General features: G+C 46.8%; 1 protein-coding gene across 2 annotated transcripts in view; it reads left to right on the forward strand.

Annotated features, from left to right (window-relative positions):
* The window catches only part of ADD2 (adducin 2), a 54384-nt gene extending 42270 nt beyond the window's left edge, over positions 1-12114 (forward strand). For both annotated transcript variants that reach the window (XM_039239579.1, XM_039239580.1), the window contains 2 exons: positions 274-399; positions 5701-12114. In XM_039239579.1, coding sequence (XP_039095510.1) covers positions 274-399; positions 5701-6011 — 437 coding nt within the window. In that variant the 3' untranslated portion in view covers positions 6012-12114. The remainder of the gene's footprint in view (positions 1-273; positions 400-5700) is intronic.
* Positions 12115-16486: the final 4372 nt, after the last annotated feature.

A 16486-nucleotide genomic window follows, 5' to 3' on the forward strand; every position in this document is an offset into this window, starting at 1 on the left:
ACGGGCGGGAAGCCTGCAGCCTTGAGGTCCACATCAGGGCTAGCGTTCCACTGGCAGATGCGCTTGGGTGGAAGAAACAAGACAGGACTCTGACTCAACCCATTTGCCTTCCCCAGGTTGTAGCAGAAATTTTAAAAAGGTTGGGGGGAAGGAGCTAACTTCAGCCTGGAGAAATGAGGACCTGCCAGAAGAAAGCATTTTTGTAAATGTTCTCTCTCTCCCCACCTCCCCTCTGTTTGACCCCTAACCCGAGGTGGTTTCCTGTATTTTCAGGAGAGAAAGAAACCACTGCAGAGGAGCCCGGCTCCCCTGTAAGGTCTGCACCTGCTTCTCCAGCACAGAGTCCAGTGAAGTCAGAGACGAAGAGCCCCCCGCTCTCTCCCTCCAAGTCTTTAGACGGTGAGTGCAGTGCGCAGTAGGGAGGGAGGAGGCACGTCCACAGTCCGGAAAGGGGTCTGCGTGGAAGGCAGGGCAGGGGTGCACACTCCAGGGACCCTGCCTTTCAACAGGTGTTGAAAAGCTACCCAAAAAGCTTTCTGTTCTGCCATTTCTAGGGAATCTGAAATAGAGGTTACCAAACTTAAGCTTGTTTCATTCACAACCTGTGATAATGTACCTTACAATTTAAGTCCCTGTCTAAGCAGTGATGAGTGAGTTGATGATTGACCCACAGCCTTCTCACCACTCACTCAGACTAGGTTGGCTGATGGGTCTTTCTAGATGCACCAGCCCAGTGCTCAGACTTTAATGTGTGTAGGGATCACCAGGATCTTGTTAAAATGAAGACTCTGATGGAGTAAATCTAGGGTGGGACCTGAGACTGTATATTTCCAACAAGCTCCCAGGTAAGGCTGATGATGCCATTCTCAACCTTTGGAATATCAACACTCTGGAATTACCTGGGGAGCTTTGAAAATCCTGATGCTGGCCCACCACAGCACCCCCAGTAGTTCTCAGCTAAATGGTCTGGGGGTAGGTTAAAGCAGAGTGTGCTGGAGTTTTAAGACCTCTCCAGATAAGCCTAATGTGTAGCCTAGGCTGAGAACGACTTCATTAGATACTAGTTTAGAGAATTAAGGTCTAGGCCCAACTCAACCACTAACTAATAATAACTGCTAATTTTAGAAAATCAGATAATCTCTGTGCCTCAGTTTCCTTATCTGTCAAATGGGATTACTAATATTTCCCTTTTAAAGGTTCTTATACATGTAAGGGAAGCTGTTGATGGAAGAGAGTATACTTTGAAAGAATAAAAACATTTAAATGTAAGGTCTAATTGTGATATGATTAATAATATACATATGGTGGATAATGATACTATTATAGTCTGTACCACCTAGATCAGAAAGGTCTCCTTAATGAGCTTCTGGAATCACTCTGGGGCATGAACACTCCTCCCCTGGGTCCCTTGAGCCCTCGCCAGGGAAGGCTGTACCACCAAGCAGCAGCTTGGTGGCCTGATGAGATCTTCTCCTTCCTGGGTAGGATGAACACACGTGTAGATGCTGCTAGAATCCCCCAAGCCCTGAGCTCCCTTCAGAGGTGAATTGCTGCCTTGTGTGCAGTCCCAGCGTTGCCAGAGGAAACCCATCTGCTTGTGGCCAGAGCTGCAAGTGGATGTCCCCTGCCTGTTTGTGTTCATTGTGTCTCATCACAGTGTTGTCAACCTGTCTCCACAATGTCTTCCTTTCTCTTCCCATTTGTGCCTTCATCAAAGGAGTTTCCTCCGATTCTGAATACTTGTCTCTGTAGTAAGTATAGAGAGGCTGTTTACTAACTCACTCCAACACTTGCAATGGGGGAGGGAGGACTTTTTCAAAAGAAATGTGTTTCTCCCCAGCTTTTTCTATAGCAACCCTGCCTTCGAGAGATTCCTGGCTATAAAGGTCAAGACAAACTCCACACGTGCTATGCATGGGCTGGGCTTCCCTCTAGGATAGACACACACAGGATGTACTCATACACAAACACACATACATACTCACACAAGGCATCCCACCCAGAAGCAACAAGCCTTCACAGTGAAAGGGCAGTGGGGCCAGCCCCTGGGCCCTCCCTTTGGGGGAATACTTATACCCTCAGGAGCACATCTGCACCCCTGTCCCTAATGCATGTCCCCTCCAAGGAGCTCATGACCTCTTCTAGGGTTGTGGCCCAGAGCCTGAATGGCCTTGGGACCAACTGCCTTATGGAGATGCTTTGAGCACCTGGCCTGAATGACCGTGTCTTCAGCATCCCTTGGGACCTATGCACCAGCTGCAGGAGGGAAAGCCAAGCTGGAGAGGAGGCTTATGGCAGCAGTGGGACAAGGGGTAGTAATTCTATTTCAGCTCCTGGGAGCCCTTTGGAGCAACCTCTGCTGTTCAGGGGGACAGAGTGGGGAGCGGAGAGGTGTATGACAGGTGGGACAACTGCTTACCCACCCCTGATGTCATTCCCACTGGTAGCACGGTTTCTGCCCTCTCTGGTCAAATTCTGGGCCCTCACAAAAGGCATACCCTGGTTGAATTGTTAGAAAAGTCAAGGTCTTCCCTGAAGACTCTTCCTGTAGCACTGTCAGAGCCCACCCTGCATGACGAGGCTGGATTGGTAGCTGCCTCAGGTGACCGGTGTGAAGTGGGGCTGGGTGGCCATGGCCAGGTGGTCCAATAGCTTGCCTGGCCCCCCAGGGCAGACAGGGATGCCCCTTCCCTCTACATGTGCACCTTCACATTTAGCTCACCCATTGGATCAGGGATGGTTTTTCTCCATTTGTCACCATGCATCACCATGCTCTCAAATGTTCTCGTGCTGAGTCACCTCGATGTCCTTCCTCATCTGTCTCCTATCCCATTGGCTTCCCCAAAGGAGACTCTTTCCAACGCTCTTCCTCCACATCTGGTCATCTCTCTCATCGCCTTCTCTTTGACTGGGTTCTTGCTGTCCCTGTCCCTGCTGACTCCATCCTCCAGTAAACTCTCTGGAAGCACTGGCTGTGCCTGACAAGAAACAGCCCTGTATTCAGCATCAGGAGATCAGCTTTGTGACTTACTGATTTTGCCATCTAAATAAGTCACTTAAAAACCCTGCAGAATTGTGGGGTGTAGGGGGTTGGCTAACACGAATCTTGCCCTTCCTAGCTCATAGTGTTGTTATTGGGATAAATTAGCAAATGCATACAAAAGGGCCTTATAATGTGCTTACATGAATTAGTTCTCATTATGTACTGTTTCCAGGATTGTGAGAGAGAATACAGGCTTGCTGTTTTAAGCCACTAAGTTGGGGGGAGGGGGTTGGGGATTGTTATGCAGCAATAGATAATTATTAAATCATAATGCATAATAAGAGCTGGTTTTATTGAAATTAGTTGTTCTGTGGGTTGACTAGACTCAGCTGGATGGTTCTGCTCCATTCGTGTTTGCTGGGGCTGCAGGCATCTGGGAGCTTGACTAAACTGGAATTTCCAAGATGGCGTACTCTTGGTTGATAGCTGGAAGTCTGCGCTCAGCTGGGGACACTAGGATGGCTGGTCTTCTATCTCTCTCTGTCTCTGTCTCTCTTTCTCTCTGTCTGTCTGTCTCACTCTCTCTGTCTCCATGTGGTTGTAGGGCCTTTCCAGGTGGCCTCTCCATGTGTGTTTCCATCAAAGTAGTCAGACTTTATTATAGAATGGCTTGGGGCTCCCAAAACTCTAAAAGCAAGAACATCTAAGCCTTCTTAAGTCTTCAGTCTGTGGCTGGCTCAGTGGCACTTCCTTATCATTCTGTTGGTTACTGTGAGCCACAGAGCCAGCCAGATTCATTTTGGGAGGGGACCATGCCCAACTGTGTCCTCTTAAAAAAGGGTAAATGACACACATAAGTGTAAAATAGATATATTGGCAGTAGGTTTAGATAAGGACAAGATCATTGCCAAATGTCAAGGCAGGCTTGAGCCAGACCACAGAGTTGGTGAGGCCAACTATCAGGTGAAATGAGGAGAGGAGAGTGGACAGAAAAAAGGTTGTGTCTAGACAAGATTATTGCTTTCAAGGCTATTGCCAGGCGATGACTATGGGAACACATGGTGCGAGGGGAGGGGAGCAAGGGCCATCAGAATAAAGGGCGTTAGAGGACTTAGTAGCTGGATGATGACATGGACCACAGACAGCAGTAGGAGGATAGGAGCCAGGGGCCAAAGTGTTGGGTACTAAGAGAGAGATAGTCCTTAGAAGTCATCTGGAAGAGGATGTTGACTTGCCCAAAGAATTTCAGAAGTCATAAAAGATCTCATTATAAGAGTTTTCCCATAGTCAAACTAGCTCATTATGACTGTCCCCAGATTTACACCCATCTGTCCCATCTTCCATATAACCATACATTTCTCCAGTCTTTACCCCTGTCAAAAGCCCTTGTCTTTTCTTGAAACTTCTGTCTTCACCTATTCCTCCTGTAAGTCATATCGGTTATACCTCACCCATTACTCAGATTCCCATAGAGTTGAGCATGTCCAGTGCTTCTTGTGGTATGAGATCTCACACGCCCACATTCACATAACGCACTTGCATGCACAGTTCACTCATCCACCCCAACACTCACACACCACACCCACACACTCATTCACAAACACACACACACATGTACTCACAAACTCAACTCACATACATACAGCTCACCCAACATTCACACACTTACAAACACATGCACACATGCTCAGACACTCACATACTTCTCTTAGTTTCACATAGTAAAAAAACACAAAACTGGATGTCAGGAGACTGAGGTCCACCACTTTTACTACTTTATTCAGTTTTTATTTCTGTAAAATGGGGAGGAGCTGAGCTAGATGATCTTTAAATTCTTTTCTACTTTTCAAAGGCTGTGGTTTTATAACTTCCCCTCCTCCCTCCCCATCCAGGCATTTCAAAACTTGAGTGGAAGCAGGATGGGGGGAGGGGGAAGTGAGAAAGGGGGGAAAAGGGAGGCAGGGGCCAGGCAGGGGGCCTTAGTTGCTAGGATCTGAGCAGCTCTGGCCTTAAACATGATGGTAATTTAAACGCATTCCCTCCAAGTGGCAGCTAGAATGAGCCAACCGTGCATCTTCCCTTTCAGTTAATCCTTTTATCTTGGAAACACAGGGTCCATGACCCTCAGGGATTCCATTCTCCCTCTGCCTTCCCCTTTATGCCTCCTGGGAAGATATACTCCATTTTTCCAAAAGTTCCTGTTGGGTATAAGAAATGAAATGGCTATAAAAACATGTAATTTCCATGTTAACTAATTGGAATCTAAATAAAAGCTTAAAAATGTAAAATCTGTATTTTCACTGGTGAAACTATTTCAGTTATGATTCTTAGCTTCCTCTTCCCCTTGTGTGTGTGGCTGCTCTCCCTCTTCCTATAGCCTGGGTCTGTCTCTTCATTTTGTGCCTAGAAAAGTTTGCAACTGGTCCTAGCTGGGCCCCCTGCCACATTCGGACATCATTACCTTGTTTACGTTTGTAGACAAGAGCCCAGAGTAACAGACCTGCCAAGAACCTGCTCCCAAGGCAGGCTGCATGGAAAGGGATTCAGGGTTTGAATGAGAACCCTGCCTAGCCCCTTCCCCTATGATGTCAGCCTGTCCCTCCCATTGCTCTAGACTTATTTTATAGAATTGCCTAGGAATGGTTCTGTTAACCCCACATAGAAACTGTCAACCGGATTGAAATCTTACAGGTCATGTCTCTTGATCTTCTTTCTAGAAGGTGCTAAGAAGACAGAAACAAGCAAAGCCACCACGGAGCCTGAAACAACACAGCCAGAAGGAGTGGTGGTCAATGGGAGGGAGGAAGAACAGACCGCAGAGGAAGTTCTCAGCAAGGGCTTGAGCCAGATGACCACCAATGCCGCCGACACGGATGTTGATACCTCTAAGGACAAAACCGAGTCGGTCACCAGTGGCCCCATGTCCCCAGAGGGCTCACCTTCCAAGTCTCCCTCCAAAAAGAAGAAGAAATTCCGAACCCCATCCTTCCTGAAAAAGAGCAAAAAGAAGGAGAAAGTGGAGTCCTGATTGGTGGTATTCTCATCGGTACCCTCTCCCTCCACCCCTTCCCTTCTCCCATCTCTGTCCCTGGAAGCACAGGGCCAAGGAAGGATAGCATAGGACCCTGGATCACACTCTGAGGGAGAACTAAGAGATCACCCACCCAACCCCTCATTTTACAGTTGCCCCAGAGAAGTCAGGTGACTTTCCCAAGGTCACACAGCTAGTTAGTGGCAGAGCCAGCACTAGACTTCGGGTCTCCTGGCCCCTAGTCCAGTGCTTTTCCACTACACAACACTGCCTAGTTGTGGGCCACCTTTGTGAGGTTGCTGCCCACCAATCTGAGCCCAGGGCAGAAGGCCAGAGTGGGCTGCAAGCTCGCACAGCCTCAGACCAAATCAGACAGGTGGAGGACCTTCTCCTGGGAAAGGTCCTTTTCCTTGCAGGAATCCAATCTCCTGCTGATGGAGCTGTCACAGTTTAAAACTCTCTTTCCCACAGGGTCCCTGCCCTGCTGCTTACAGTCACCAGACAAATTGACCCGTTCCCCTCCAAAAGAAGTTAATCTTTGTTCCCAAGGGCTGATGGCTTAGCTCGTGCTTCCCCAACCACTAACCCTGAGCTTTCTTCACGGAACCTCCTGAGTGACTGGTGGACGAAGAATTGTAAGAGTGGGCAGACGGGAGGGCAAGCCAAGTCAGCCGCAGGATTCAAGTAGTTTAGTCAATATAAGAAGCCAGGAACTCGGCCCATTTGAATCGTGCATCTCAGGCGCTTCAAACTTAAAACCAAATTTAGCTTAGAGAAAAGTCTCACGCTCAGGGCAGAAATTTGGGGAAATTTAGATCCTCTTTTGGCTTTGGGTTATACCAGGAGGATCAAAACAACACAGGAAATGCTATGCCTTTCTAGCTTTGCATGACACATGGAGCAATGTGGCTCTACCTGTTTCACTCCTACCTGGCAGTCAGGTGTCTCCTGACTTCCCCGCAAACCTGGAACCTGGCTCACATACTGGAACTGGCATCTTACCCTTGGCTCCTTTGGGTTCCGACTCAGGTGCTCTGGGTCCAGCAGAGGAGAATGAGATGAGCCCTTCAAGATTCAGTCTCTTGGATCATCTAGGAGAGAAAGCAGCTTGAGTGTCCTCGCCCTGTCATGATCTGTCCATCCTGGGGCCTAGTAAGAGCTATGGCGATCGTTGTAAATGCCAGCACTATCTTTTCATATCCTTCCATGGGACATCGATTAATGAGCATTGTTGGCTCCTAAAAAATAGACAATCCATTCTCTTTATAGCACAGTGTCTTCAAAGAGTATTTTTCCTTTTTGTCCTGATGATTGTGAAAGTACTTTTGAAAGTTCTTAATCATAGTTTTCCACTTTTGAGCACTTACTTTCTATGTATAGACACTGTGGAGCTTTACATTCGTTGCACCCTTTGACCGTCACGATAACCTGTGATGTGGGTAAGGTATTCCCACTTTATGAGTAAGGAAACTGAGCCCCAAAAGGACAATTGACTTGCTCCAGGTGATGTGGCTAGAAAGATCAGGGCCTGGATTTGACCCCAGGTCAGTTTGAGTCCAGAGCCTTTGTACTTAACAGTTGATGATGATTAGAAAACTTGGATCCCTAAGGATGGTTGTTTTAGTCCAGGACCCTATTCTGTGATGGGACTCTGCCCTGTAATGTCAGCACCTGGAATGAAAGCAGGAAACTGCCTGTGTTCTCCCTCATCAGTCACGTTAAGTTCCCAATAAACGTGGATTGTGGCGAGGCCAACGTGGACCTCCAGCAAAAGAGAGGCAGGAGCCTTCTGGTTGGGCCGGAGTACAGTTGGGCTATTTCTTGAGAAGGAAGGAAACTGACACCTGACTAAGAAGAGCCCAGTGCTGCATCTCTCTAATTTGAGTCTTAACTGCTCCCCCAGCCCGTACTCTATTCTACTTTCTGACTGGGTCTTGTGATGGGCAACTCTATGGTCAGGGGCATCTATGCCTCAGAAAAAGTCTGTGATGTGGGAAATGCCTTTAAAAGCCAATCCTCTGATGCCTTCTTTAAAAAAATAGATTTCACATTCATTCATTCATTCATCCCTCACAATATTTGTTAAGCACCCACTAAGCATCAGGCATTATGCTATCATTAAAAGAAAACAATCATTGTAGCTAGAATAATCAGCAGGAAACAATGTTAAGAGTGCAGAGGACATAACCATTGACACAGCTTTTTGTGTTTGAGTGGTTGTAGCTCAGAGATGATGTTGACTTGACTCTGCATTCAACAAATTCTCTTTATAATAATGAGGCCTCATAGGAGAAAATGCCAGAGCCTTGCTGGAACATCATCCTTGGAATTTATGCCATGGTCCATTTGCTCATTCCTCATACAATCAAACAACAACAAAAAGCTCCATGAGCTTGGGTCATGGGTCCGACCTGAAAGCAGAACATAGTCTCTGCCCACCGGAAGTTAAGTACAGGAGGCGTGGAGACAAGTTACCGAAAGGGCAAGAGGGCCGCGATGGCAGAAGGAAGTAATGGTTTACTGTCTTCTGGACCAGAGAAACTTTTCCTGAAAGATACGATGATTGAGTTAGGTTTTCAGACAAAGAGGAATTCTTCAGGAAGACAAAAGAGTTGGCGGGGTATTCCTGATGAGGGAAGAGAATGTGCAAAGGCATGGAAGCATGAGACTCCGTGACAGGTCCACTGAGTGATGTAGTAATGGCAGAGCATAAAGTGTGAGGGGATAGGGGGCTTTGTTTCATAGGTGGGCATGGCTGCATCAGAGAGAAACCTGTAGAAAATGTGCAACTAGATTTTTATCATATAGGGGGTTTGGAGATGCTGACGACTTACAGTCAGGGTATCACAATCAAGCTTGAATTTTACAAAAATCTCTTTGGCGGCTGGGTGGAGAATGGCCTGGAGAGGAGGAGAGCAGGGAAGGCACAGGAGATCTCATAATGGGGCCTTTCTGAAACGTCAGCACTGAAACATGCTTGGTGGCCTGCCTCACACTACATTTTCCTTTATAGGAAATAGCGTGCTTCTGGCACAGAATTTTACTTCCCTAAAATTCTTTGGATAAAGCATCTTAGAGATTTTCAACAAGGAGAGGGAAACATTCAAAGAGCTAATGCTTGGTGCAGTTGGCAGGTCTGTTTTTGCCTTGCTGCAGAGTCGCCCGCAAGAGCTTTTGAGTCATTCTGCCGATTTCTTCCACCCTCACACACCCAGGAGGTGGCACCCTTAGCTCCAGGCTTAAGGTGCTGCACTGGTGGCTGTTGCAGAGGACGTGCGGTCCAAGCAAAACCAGAGGTTTTAGATGTTGGGCCATTTCCTTTGGATTTGGATAAAAGCTGGATGAAAACTTTGACCAGTGTCTCTTCTGGAGAAAACGCATCTATGGAGAACTCAGAATGGGTGGGCAGTAGATTCGTTTCTAGTAAAGCCACTGGGCCAGGATCTGCCACAGAAAAGGATGAGAACACGTGAGTCAGTCTGCAGTGTTCCGGATGGCTGAGCTGGGCAGGGGGGAGGTTTTGAGGCCGTTTCCATGGGAAGACAGACTGGGGCTGGGGCAGGAGGCAGGAGATGGCTACAGAGAGACAAGTTGGCAATGACTCTCTGTGTTGGTGGCTGGCACCCAGCAGTGATGTGGGAGAACTGTCCACACCATGTGACCTTTCTCAAACTTTGCAAAAAGCTCTGCTAAGAGGCAAGCCTCTAGCCCAAATTTGTGCTCCATAAGAGCCTTGTGGCCTGTAGTGACCCAGCTGTCCGACTTTGTCCAGGCTACACACAGATAAAAACAGCCTTCCTCAACAGTGCTGTAAAGAAAAATGGGGTTCTTCCTCTGCAGACAGGGAAGTTCTTTTTAAGGGACTTTTGGGGATTTGAATGAGGACCCTGGTCTAGTAAGAACCCAACTAAAAGCACTGCTCTCATACTTTGAGTTTATTCATACTGAGCCTTGAATCCTGCTCCTGGTGTCAAATGCACTATCACTCCTGAATGAGGCAAGGCAGTCATTCAGATGTCATTCAGCACCATCATAACAGGGCTATCATTCTTGTCAACATGAGGAGAAGTGCTATAAGGCCATTCTCTGGTTACCATGGATTTGAAAGAACCATTCACCCAACAACATGATTTACTTCTGAAAGCTGGAAAGTTGAAGAAAAAAATGGAATTTTCCATGGAGGTATCCATGGGAGTGGGTATACACATGGCCTCCCGTTGGCCTGTAGCGCATCATTGCACAAGTGTATTTTATATGTTCTAGTTCCAGGCCAAGAGTATTTCCATTTTTGCTGAACAAATGAGAAAACATACAGTCCTTACTTGTTTTCCTTATACAGGTCAGCAGAAGCCCTTAAACTGGTTGGTACAGTTGCTGTTGACTCTCTGTAGAGGAAACAGGTTTTGTATTTTCTCTTACCACTTGAGCCTAAGCAATCTCTCAAAGATGATAACATTCAAAGAGTCTCAGAAGAAATTAGGGATGAGGTAAATCTATGCTCTCCATTCCCACAATTGTTCCCCATCTGATCCAAAAAGGACAATTTAATGTGAAAAGTCAGAGGCTTGAACTGACTGATGAAATATGTGCATTGGTTATTTCTCTCTTACAATTGCCCTTGTGCCACAATATGAAAGAGCAGATACAGGAGAGTGATCATTTCCAAATCCCCTGCCTAGCCCACCTATCCACTTGGATGTCGCATACTTTGGGCCAGAAATAAAAGAGCATGTCACCAGGGCACATCCAACCCTCTTGAGCCTCTCGGTGAGAAGCCACCCTCACCCAGGAATCAACGTAGGCATTTCAGGTGGGGTGTCCTCCTTTAGTGGAGAAATCTCCATCATTTTATGTAGATAGGCTTGTCTCTTTAGGAACAATTAGAATCTCCAGTTGAGGGTTTTCTTAAAAATACAGAAGTGATGGTTCCCATTGGTTCACTTGGGTTTTGCCAAATTGATGTTTGGTGCCATTTGCCTTCAAGATGTCCCCAAAAGTTGGGTCATTGCTATGAGAAATTGAGCCTGAAGATGGAGAAATGGTCACAGTCACTGACACAGGGGACACAGGTGTGGCTGGAGGCCGAGCCTCAGTAGCTTTCCCCATGTGACAGCTCCTCTTCTCACCCACTGGTTCCCAAGGAGCAGAAGGCAAGTCCCTACCTCTAAGTAGCTTAAAGAAAACATTGTGAGGGCTTGGGGTGGTGGGAGGAGAACTGTAGAAAAACCCCCAAACTCTTCTCTCTTCCACCAGGTCATCTCATATAACTTTACATCATCTCCTTTTAAGTGGACCAAGGATGGAGGGGTCACATTTACATACATCAAAGCTCTTATAAAACAGGACTGTATTTTGGGGACCTCTGCCCCCACATTTCAACCCCACCTCATGCCTAGTGGGCCTGCTTTGATCTCCGTGGTCTAGTCCACCTTTAAATTCCTGCCATCTATGCTACAGCCGAGTCCAGTGCTGTGTTCATCCCTCTTCCAGGAAGACTCAAATTGGGAGAGGGTCCAGGGCCTGGGTTCACCTGGCTGGGCATGCGGGGGTCTAGGTAGAGAGTGCCATGTTCTCTAAAGCCGTGGATGGTTTCAGTGAAATGTCTGTGTCTGACAATCGTCTTCCCTTGTACATGCATTGTCTGTGTTTAGCTTTTCCTAGTATTGTGATGTCTCAAAGAGGGGTTCCATGTAAATATTCTTTCTGCTACTGAAAATGCCAGCCCCCTGGATCATGCATCATCCCCACAAATGGTTTTGCCTTTCTCTACGCTAACACTTCTTGAGCCACTGATGTGCAGATTGATGATTAGTTTCTTGGGCTTTTATTTTGCAATTTTATATATATATATAATACACACATATATAATATATATATATTTATGGGTTGGTTTTGTATAGTTTTCTGTTTGAATCTCTGAGCACCAAAGCTGCCCTTGGATTTTCAAGAGAACTTTCCAAAGCCACTTCCTGAGGCCTCCCACTCCCCCGCTGCTTTGGTGTTTGTGGTGCTGGGTGGCATCTCTGCCCATGAATTTCTGTATGTATGTGCTGTTATCTCACCTGCAGATATTACCCTAGTAAATCTACCGTGCTTGGCTTCCCAGTGTGTGACCCATCTCTGTCGGCCACCCAGCTAGCCCCTCTCCCAGGGGAGCAGAAGTCAGGGGGTCCACGTATAGAAACATCTAGCCACACAGGAAACTCCCATTTTTGAAACCATTCCTCACACATGGAAGGCTGAACATGTGAATAATTGAGTTCTGGATGGTGAGGGAGGTAATACAGTAAAATGCTGTAGGCTTCTAAGAAGAGAAAGGCCATGTGGATTTGCAAATAGCTTGTGGAGGAAGATACATTTAGGTGGCTTGGGGTAAGGGAGAGAGACGCAAAAACAAATGTGGATGGTCCTCATGGGGGATGCAGATTCACAGACTGGAATGGAAGAAGTGTCAGGCCAAAATCAGCAGGCTGGGGAGAGCTAAGAGGTCACCCAGAGGGTGAAAGGGGAATAGAGATACTAGAGAAGAGAAAGAAGATGAAAGAGTCCATCTCACACCATCCCTGCTCCTTTTTACTCACATGAGGAGCCCAGGATTTGTTGAAGGTTCACACACATATAGGTCAGGCGTTGTGTCTCACACATAGCACCTCATTTAAACCCCACAAAACCCAAAGGGTGGTTCTGTTATTACCCACTTTACAGATGAGGAAACTGGCTCTGAAATGAGCTTCTCGTGAGCCACAGGTTAGTATGTGGTAAAGCCCAAATTCAGACCGAGGTCTTCTAGGAAGCAAGACCTTGCTCTTTCCACGACTTCCTACGAACCAAGTGTCCTGAGCGAATCTCCCCATCCCCATCGTTACTTCCAGGCCCACTACTTCTTGGTGGGCCTGGGTCCCCAATGCCACCTCCCATACCCAGGTACCCCAAAGCTCCCATGGGCTCCTGTCAACCTAGCTCAGCCCTGGCCCAAGGCCGTCAGTGTCTTCTGAAGTCACCAAAGAAACCACCTGCATGCCATGTGATGCACAGCTGTGTGCACCACTCAGGCCAAGAAGCACAGCCGGTGTGCCGACACCATTTTATAGAGCTTTCTACAGCTGATGGTGGTGGTGCAAACCCTCAAGGGGAGCCCCTCCTTCTCACATCTCAGGGTCCACTGCAGTCCTGAGGCATACAAACATGGGAGCAGAACCCCACCTTCCGGAGATGCTGAGGGATTTCTTCAGAGTATGCCCAGTGGGGGAGAGAAGACCTAGGGCCCAGTGACCCACAATTCCCTGTGTGTGGAAGGAGCACCACCTGGACAGGAAGCGGAAAGGCCAGGCAGTGGGCACCAGCGTCCACCGGGAGCTGACTGGGAGAAATGGGTGGAGGCCGGGGACCCTGGAGAAATGCGGTGAGCTCCAGACCTGACCTCAAAGAGCGTGAGCAGGGTGCCAGGGTTCACACGGTGGAACCCTGTTTGCAAGGTCTAAGTGAGGAGGCGAGGAGGGGGATGCTTCAGCACCAGGATCCTGAAAGTGTCAGAGAAGGGGGCCATGACCCCCGGTAATGCCTACCCTAATAAATATGCAAAAGGAAACTTCCAGCCAAGTTATCGCAGATGCCACTGCTGCCACACAACTATAATCTGACAAAATGTAACCATTAGAAAATTAGAAATCTTTCCTTTTTTCTCCCTTTGGGCCTTTGGACACAGATCCACACATCTCTGACAGGAACTACGCTTAACCTGATAGAGATCTCATTCTGTCAAGAATCGGTATAGAGAAAAATAATGTAACGATTTAAAACTATTGATTTAATGGTTCAAAAGCCTAGGGCTGGTCTGACAAATTGGAAGACATGCTCCTCAGTGAAGCAGAGTTACTGCAAGAAGCAGGAGGAAGACTAAGAATATCTCTGTCAATATTCATTTACCAGAAAGCACCAGCCAGTCATGAAAAGGGAGCACTTCAAATCAAGAAAACATCTTCTGGTGATAAAAAAAAAAAAAATGGCATATTTTAAAATGAGGCATAGGCAGTCAACAGCAGGTTGAATATTGTTGATGAATGAGGAGAACATAAAGCTATGTTTAGACATGTAAAGATCCCAAGCCCATCACTTGAAAAAAATTAACCAATCATGAATCCTACTGATTGAGAAATCAATATAAGTAAATAATTCACAAATGGGGAAAATACTGAATTAAAAAAGAAGTAGTAAGCAATTAAGTCACATAAATTTATAGCGAAGTCGAGTTTTGCATTATTAATTTAACAAACTTGAAGCAGTTGTTTAAAAAGTAGTTATCGGAATACAGACACATCTGGAACAGCAGAGTGGGAGACTCTGCTAGACTTATCATTACTGATGAGAGAAATATATCATAGATCATTTCATCTTTTAAATTGTTACTATAGGAATAATGGTTCACTTACATATAAAGTTGTGAACATAGAGATGATTTATAAAAATGTAAAGGTGATTTTCATTAAAAGACAATATAGCTTCCAAATCACTGAACAGAAAAATAACAGTAAAAAAGAAATCACTAGGATTCCAGCTAAGATGGAATAACAGAGACCATATTTACCATCCTGATAAAATGAATAACCCCCAAATGGGTAAAATATATGAAAGAATGATTTTTACAGCACTTGAAAATGATCACCCAGGAGGACACAAGAAAGTCTCCCTGTCTTAACCACCAACCAACCCCAAAGCTAAGGCTGCTGTCTCCTGCTGCCACTACTAAAGATGGCCACCAGGAGGCGACATTTCTCTTCTCTGCTTCCACTCTGCACAAACAATCCCAAGCAGTACGCTTCTGTTTTCTGACAGGTAGACCCCAGCAGTGCTGTCATGGACCTCGACTTCTTTTTGTCACCAGAAAAGGGATCAAGGGTGAGCCGTGAGCTTCCTTACCCAAGACCTAACAACCTGATTTCTGGGCAGCACTTAACACTTACCTTATACTCAGTACTCTCTGCCTGGTTTCCACATTCCCCATCTTTTGGGGAGCTGGCCCCCTGGCCTGAGCTCACTGAGATCTGTTCTGGCCAAGAGGCCATGCATGATAGTGAACTGGGTTCTAGAGCTCTGGAGCCACACTGCTTGGACTGAATCATGGCCCTGTGCCCTTGGACAAGTCATTTAACATCTCTAAACTACAGTTCCCTCATCTGCAAAATGAGAAAATAATCAGTATGGAAAATCCGAATTTGGGGGTCTAATTTTGATGATTAAGATTATTTTTCAATTGTACAGTGAAGGACACCATAAAATTTTCACTCTTCAGACTTCTAAAGGTCAGCCTCTACTATTCTTAAAACTAATGCATGCACAGACACATCCACACACACCCCCGTACACACATAGTCCCACTCATGCACACCCCCACACGCAACCAAACACATCTACCACCCCCCACACTCTCTCTCTTACACTCACCCTGGCCTCATTCTCCATGAACTGGAAATAGATTATCTCAGCTTCCATTGTTTTATCTGCTCAAAAGATCCTGACTTCAGAGCAAGCAGCAGGAGACCCTCCTCTCTAGAGGTGGATCTTTGCCTCGAACAGTCTCAGCATATAACAAAGGTCACCCCTGACCAACATAACCACTCTGAACCTTTGGGAGCGCAGGCCTAGAATACACTTGGAAGGTCACATACCATATATCTCAACATCAAAAAGTTTTAGGCCTGGGTGGCTCAGTCAATTAAGTATCTGACTTCAGCTCAGGTTGTGATCTTACAGTCCATGAGTGTGAGCCCTGCATCAGGCTCTGGGCTGACAGCTCAGAGACTGGAGCCTGCTTCGGATTCTGTGTCTCCCTCTCTTTTCCTCCCCTGCTTGCACTCTCTCTCTCTCTCAAAAACAAATAAACATTAAAAATTTTTTTTAAACATCGAAAAGTTTTAAATCAAGCTAAACATTTTAAGTTAAATATGGTCTATTCTCCTACCTTTATAAGCATACGTTCCTAATGAGGTGAAAGGCCAGGTTCAAATTTAGAATTCTCAGTTGGAATTCTGCAGAGGAAAACGGCAGTGTGGGAAGAGCTACTTTTCCTGAGGCCTGTTATCACTCTCTTCCAAATGCTGGGCCCGTCCTTTGCCGCAAGTGGCCTTGTGAAGACACCTGGACCTCATGTCTAGGCTCTGTCCGTAACTCCCACGCAAACAGCTGCCTGTGGCCACACTGTGTGTCTGCGGGGATATGAACTCTGTAGCGAACCTGTGCAGACACGAGAAGTGGGGTAGGGGCAGTTGAAGCAGGGCATTCTGGGGTCCTGGACAGCCCGAGCAGGGGATAGCTCTAGGTGGGCATGTCCGCTTAGCCCTGCTGACTCCACTCCCATGGCGAGTGTGGCTGGAGCAAGCCTCGGGGCAGGACTGTCCGTAGCACAGGACTCAGGGCACAAGCTCCTCTTGTTTGGGTCTAAGGGCAGCATTTTTGCCCAAAGCCCTTGCGAGGGG

This window comes from Hyaena hyaena, unplaced genomic scaffold (assembly GCF_003009895.1).
Source record: "Hyaena hyaena isolate Hyena2069 unplaced genomic scaffold, ASM300989v1 scaffold_158, whole genome shotgun sequence".
In the NCBI taxonomy this organism is placed as follows: Eukaryota; Metazoa; Chordata; class Mammalia; order Carnivora; family Hyaenidae; genus Hyaena; species Hyaena hyaena.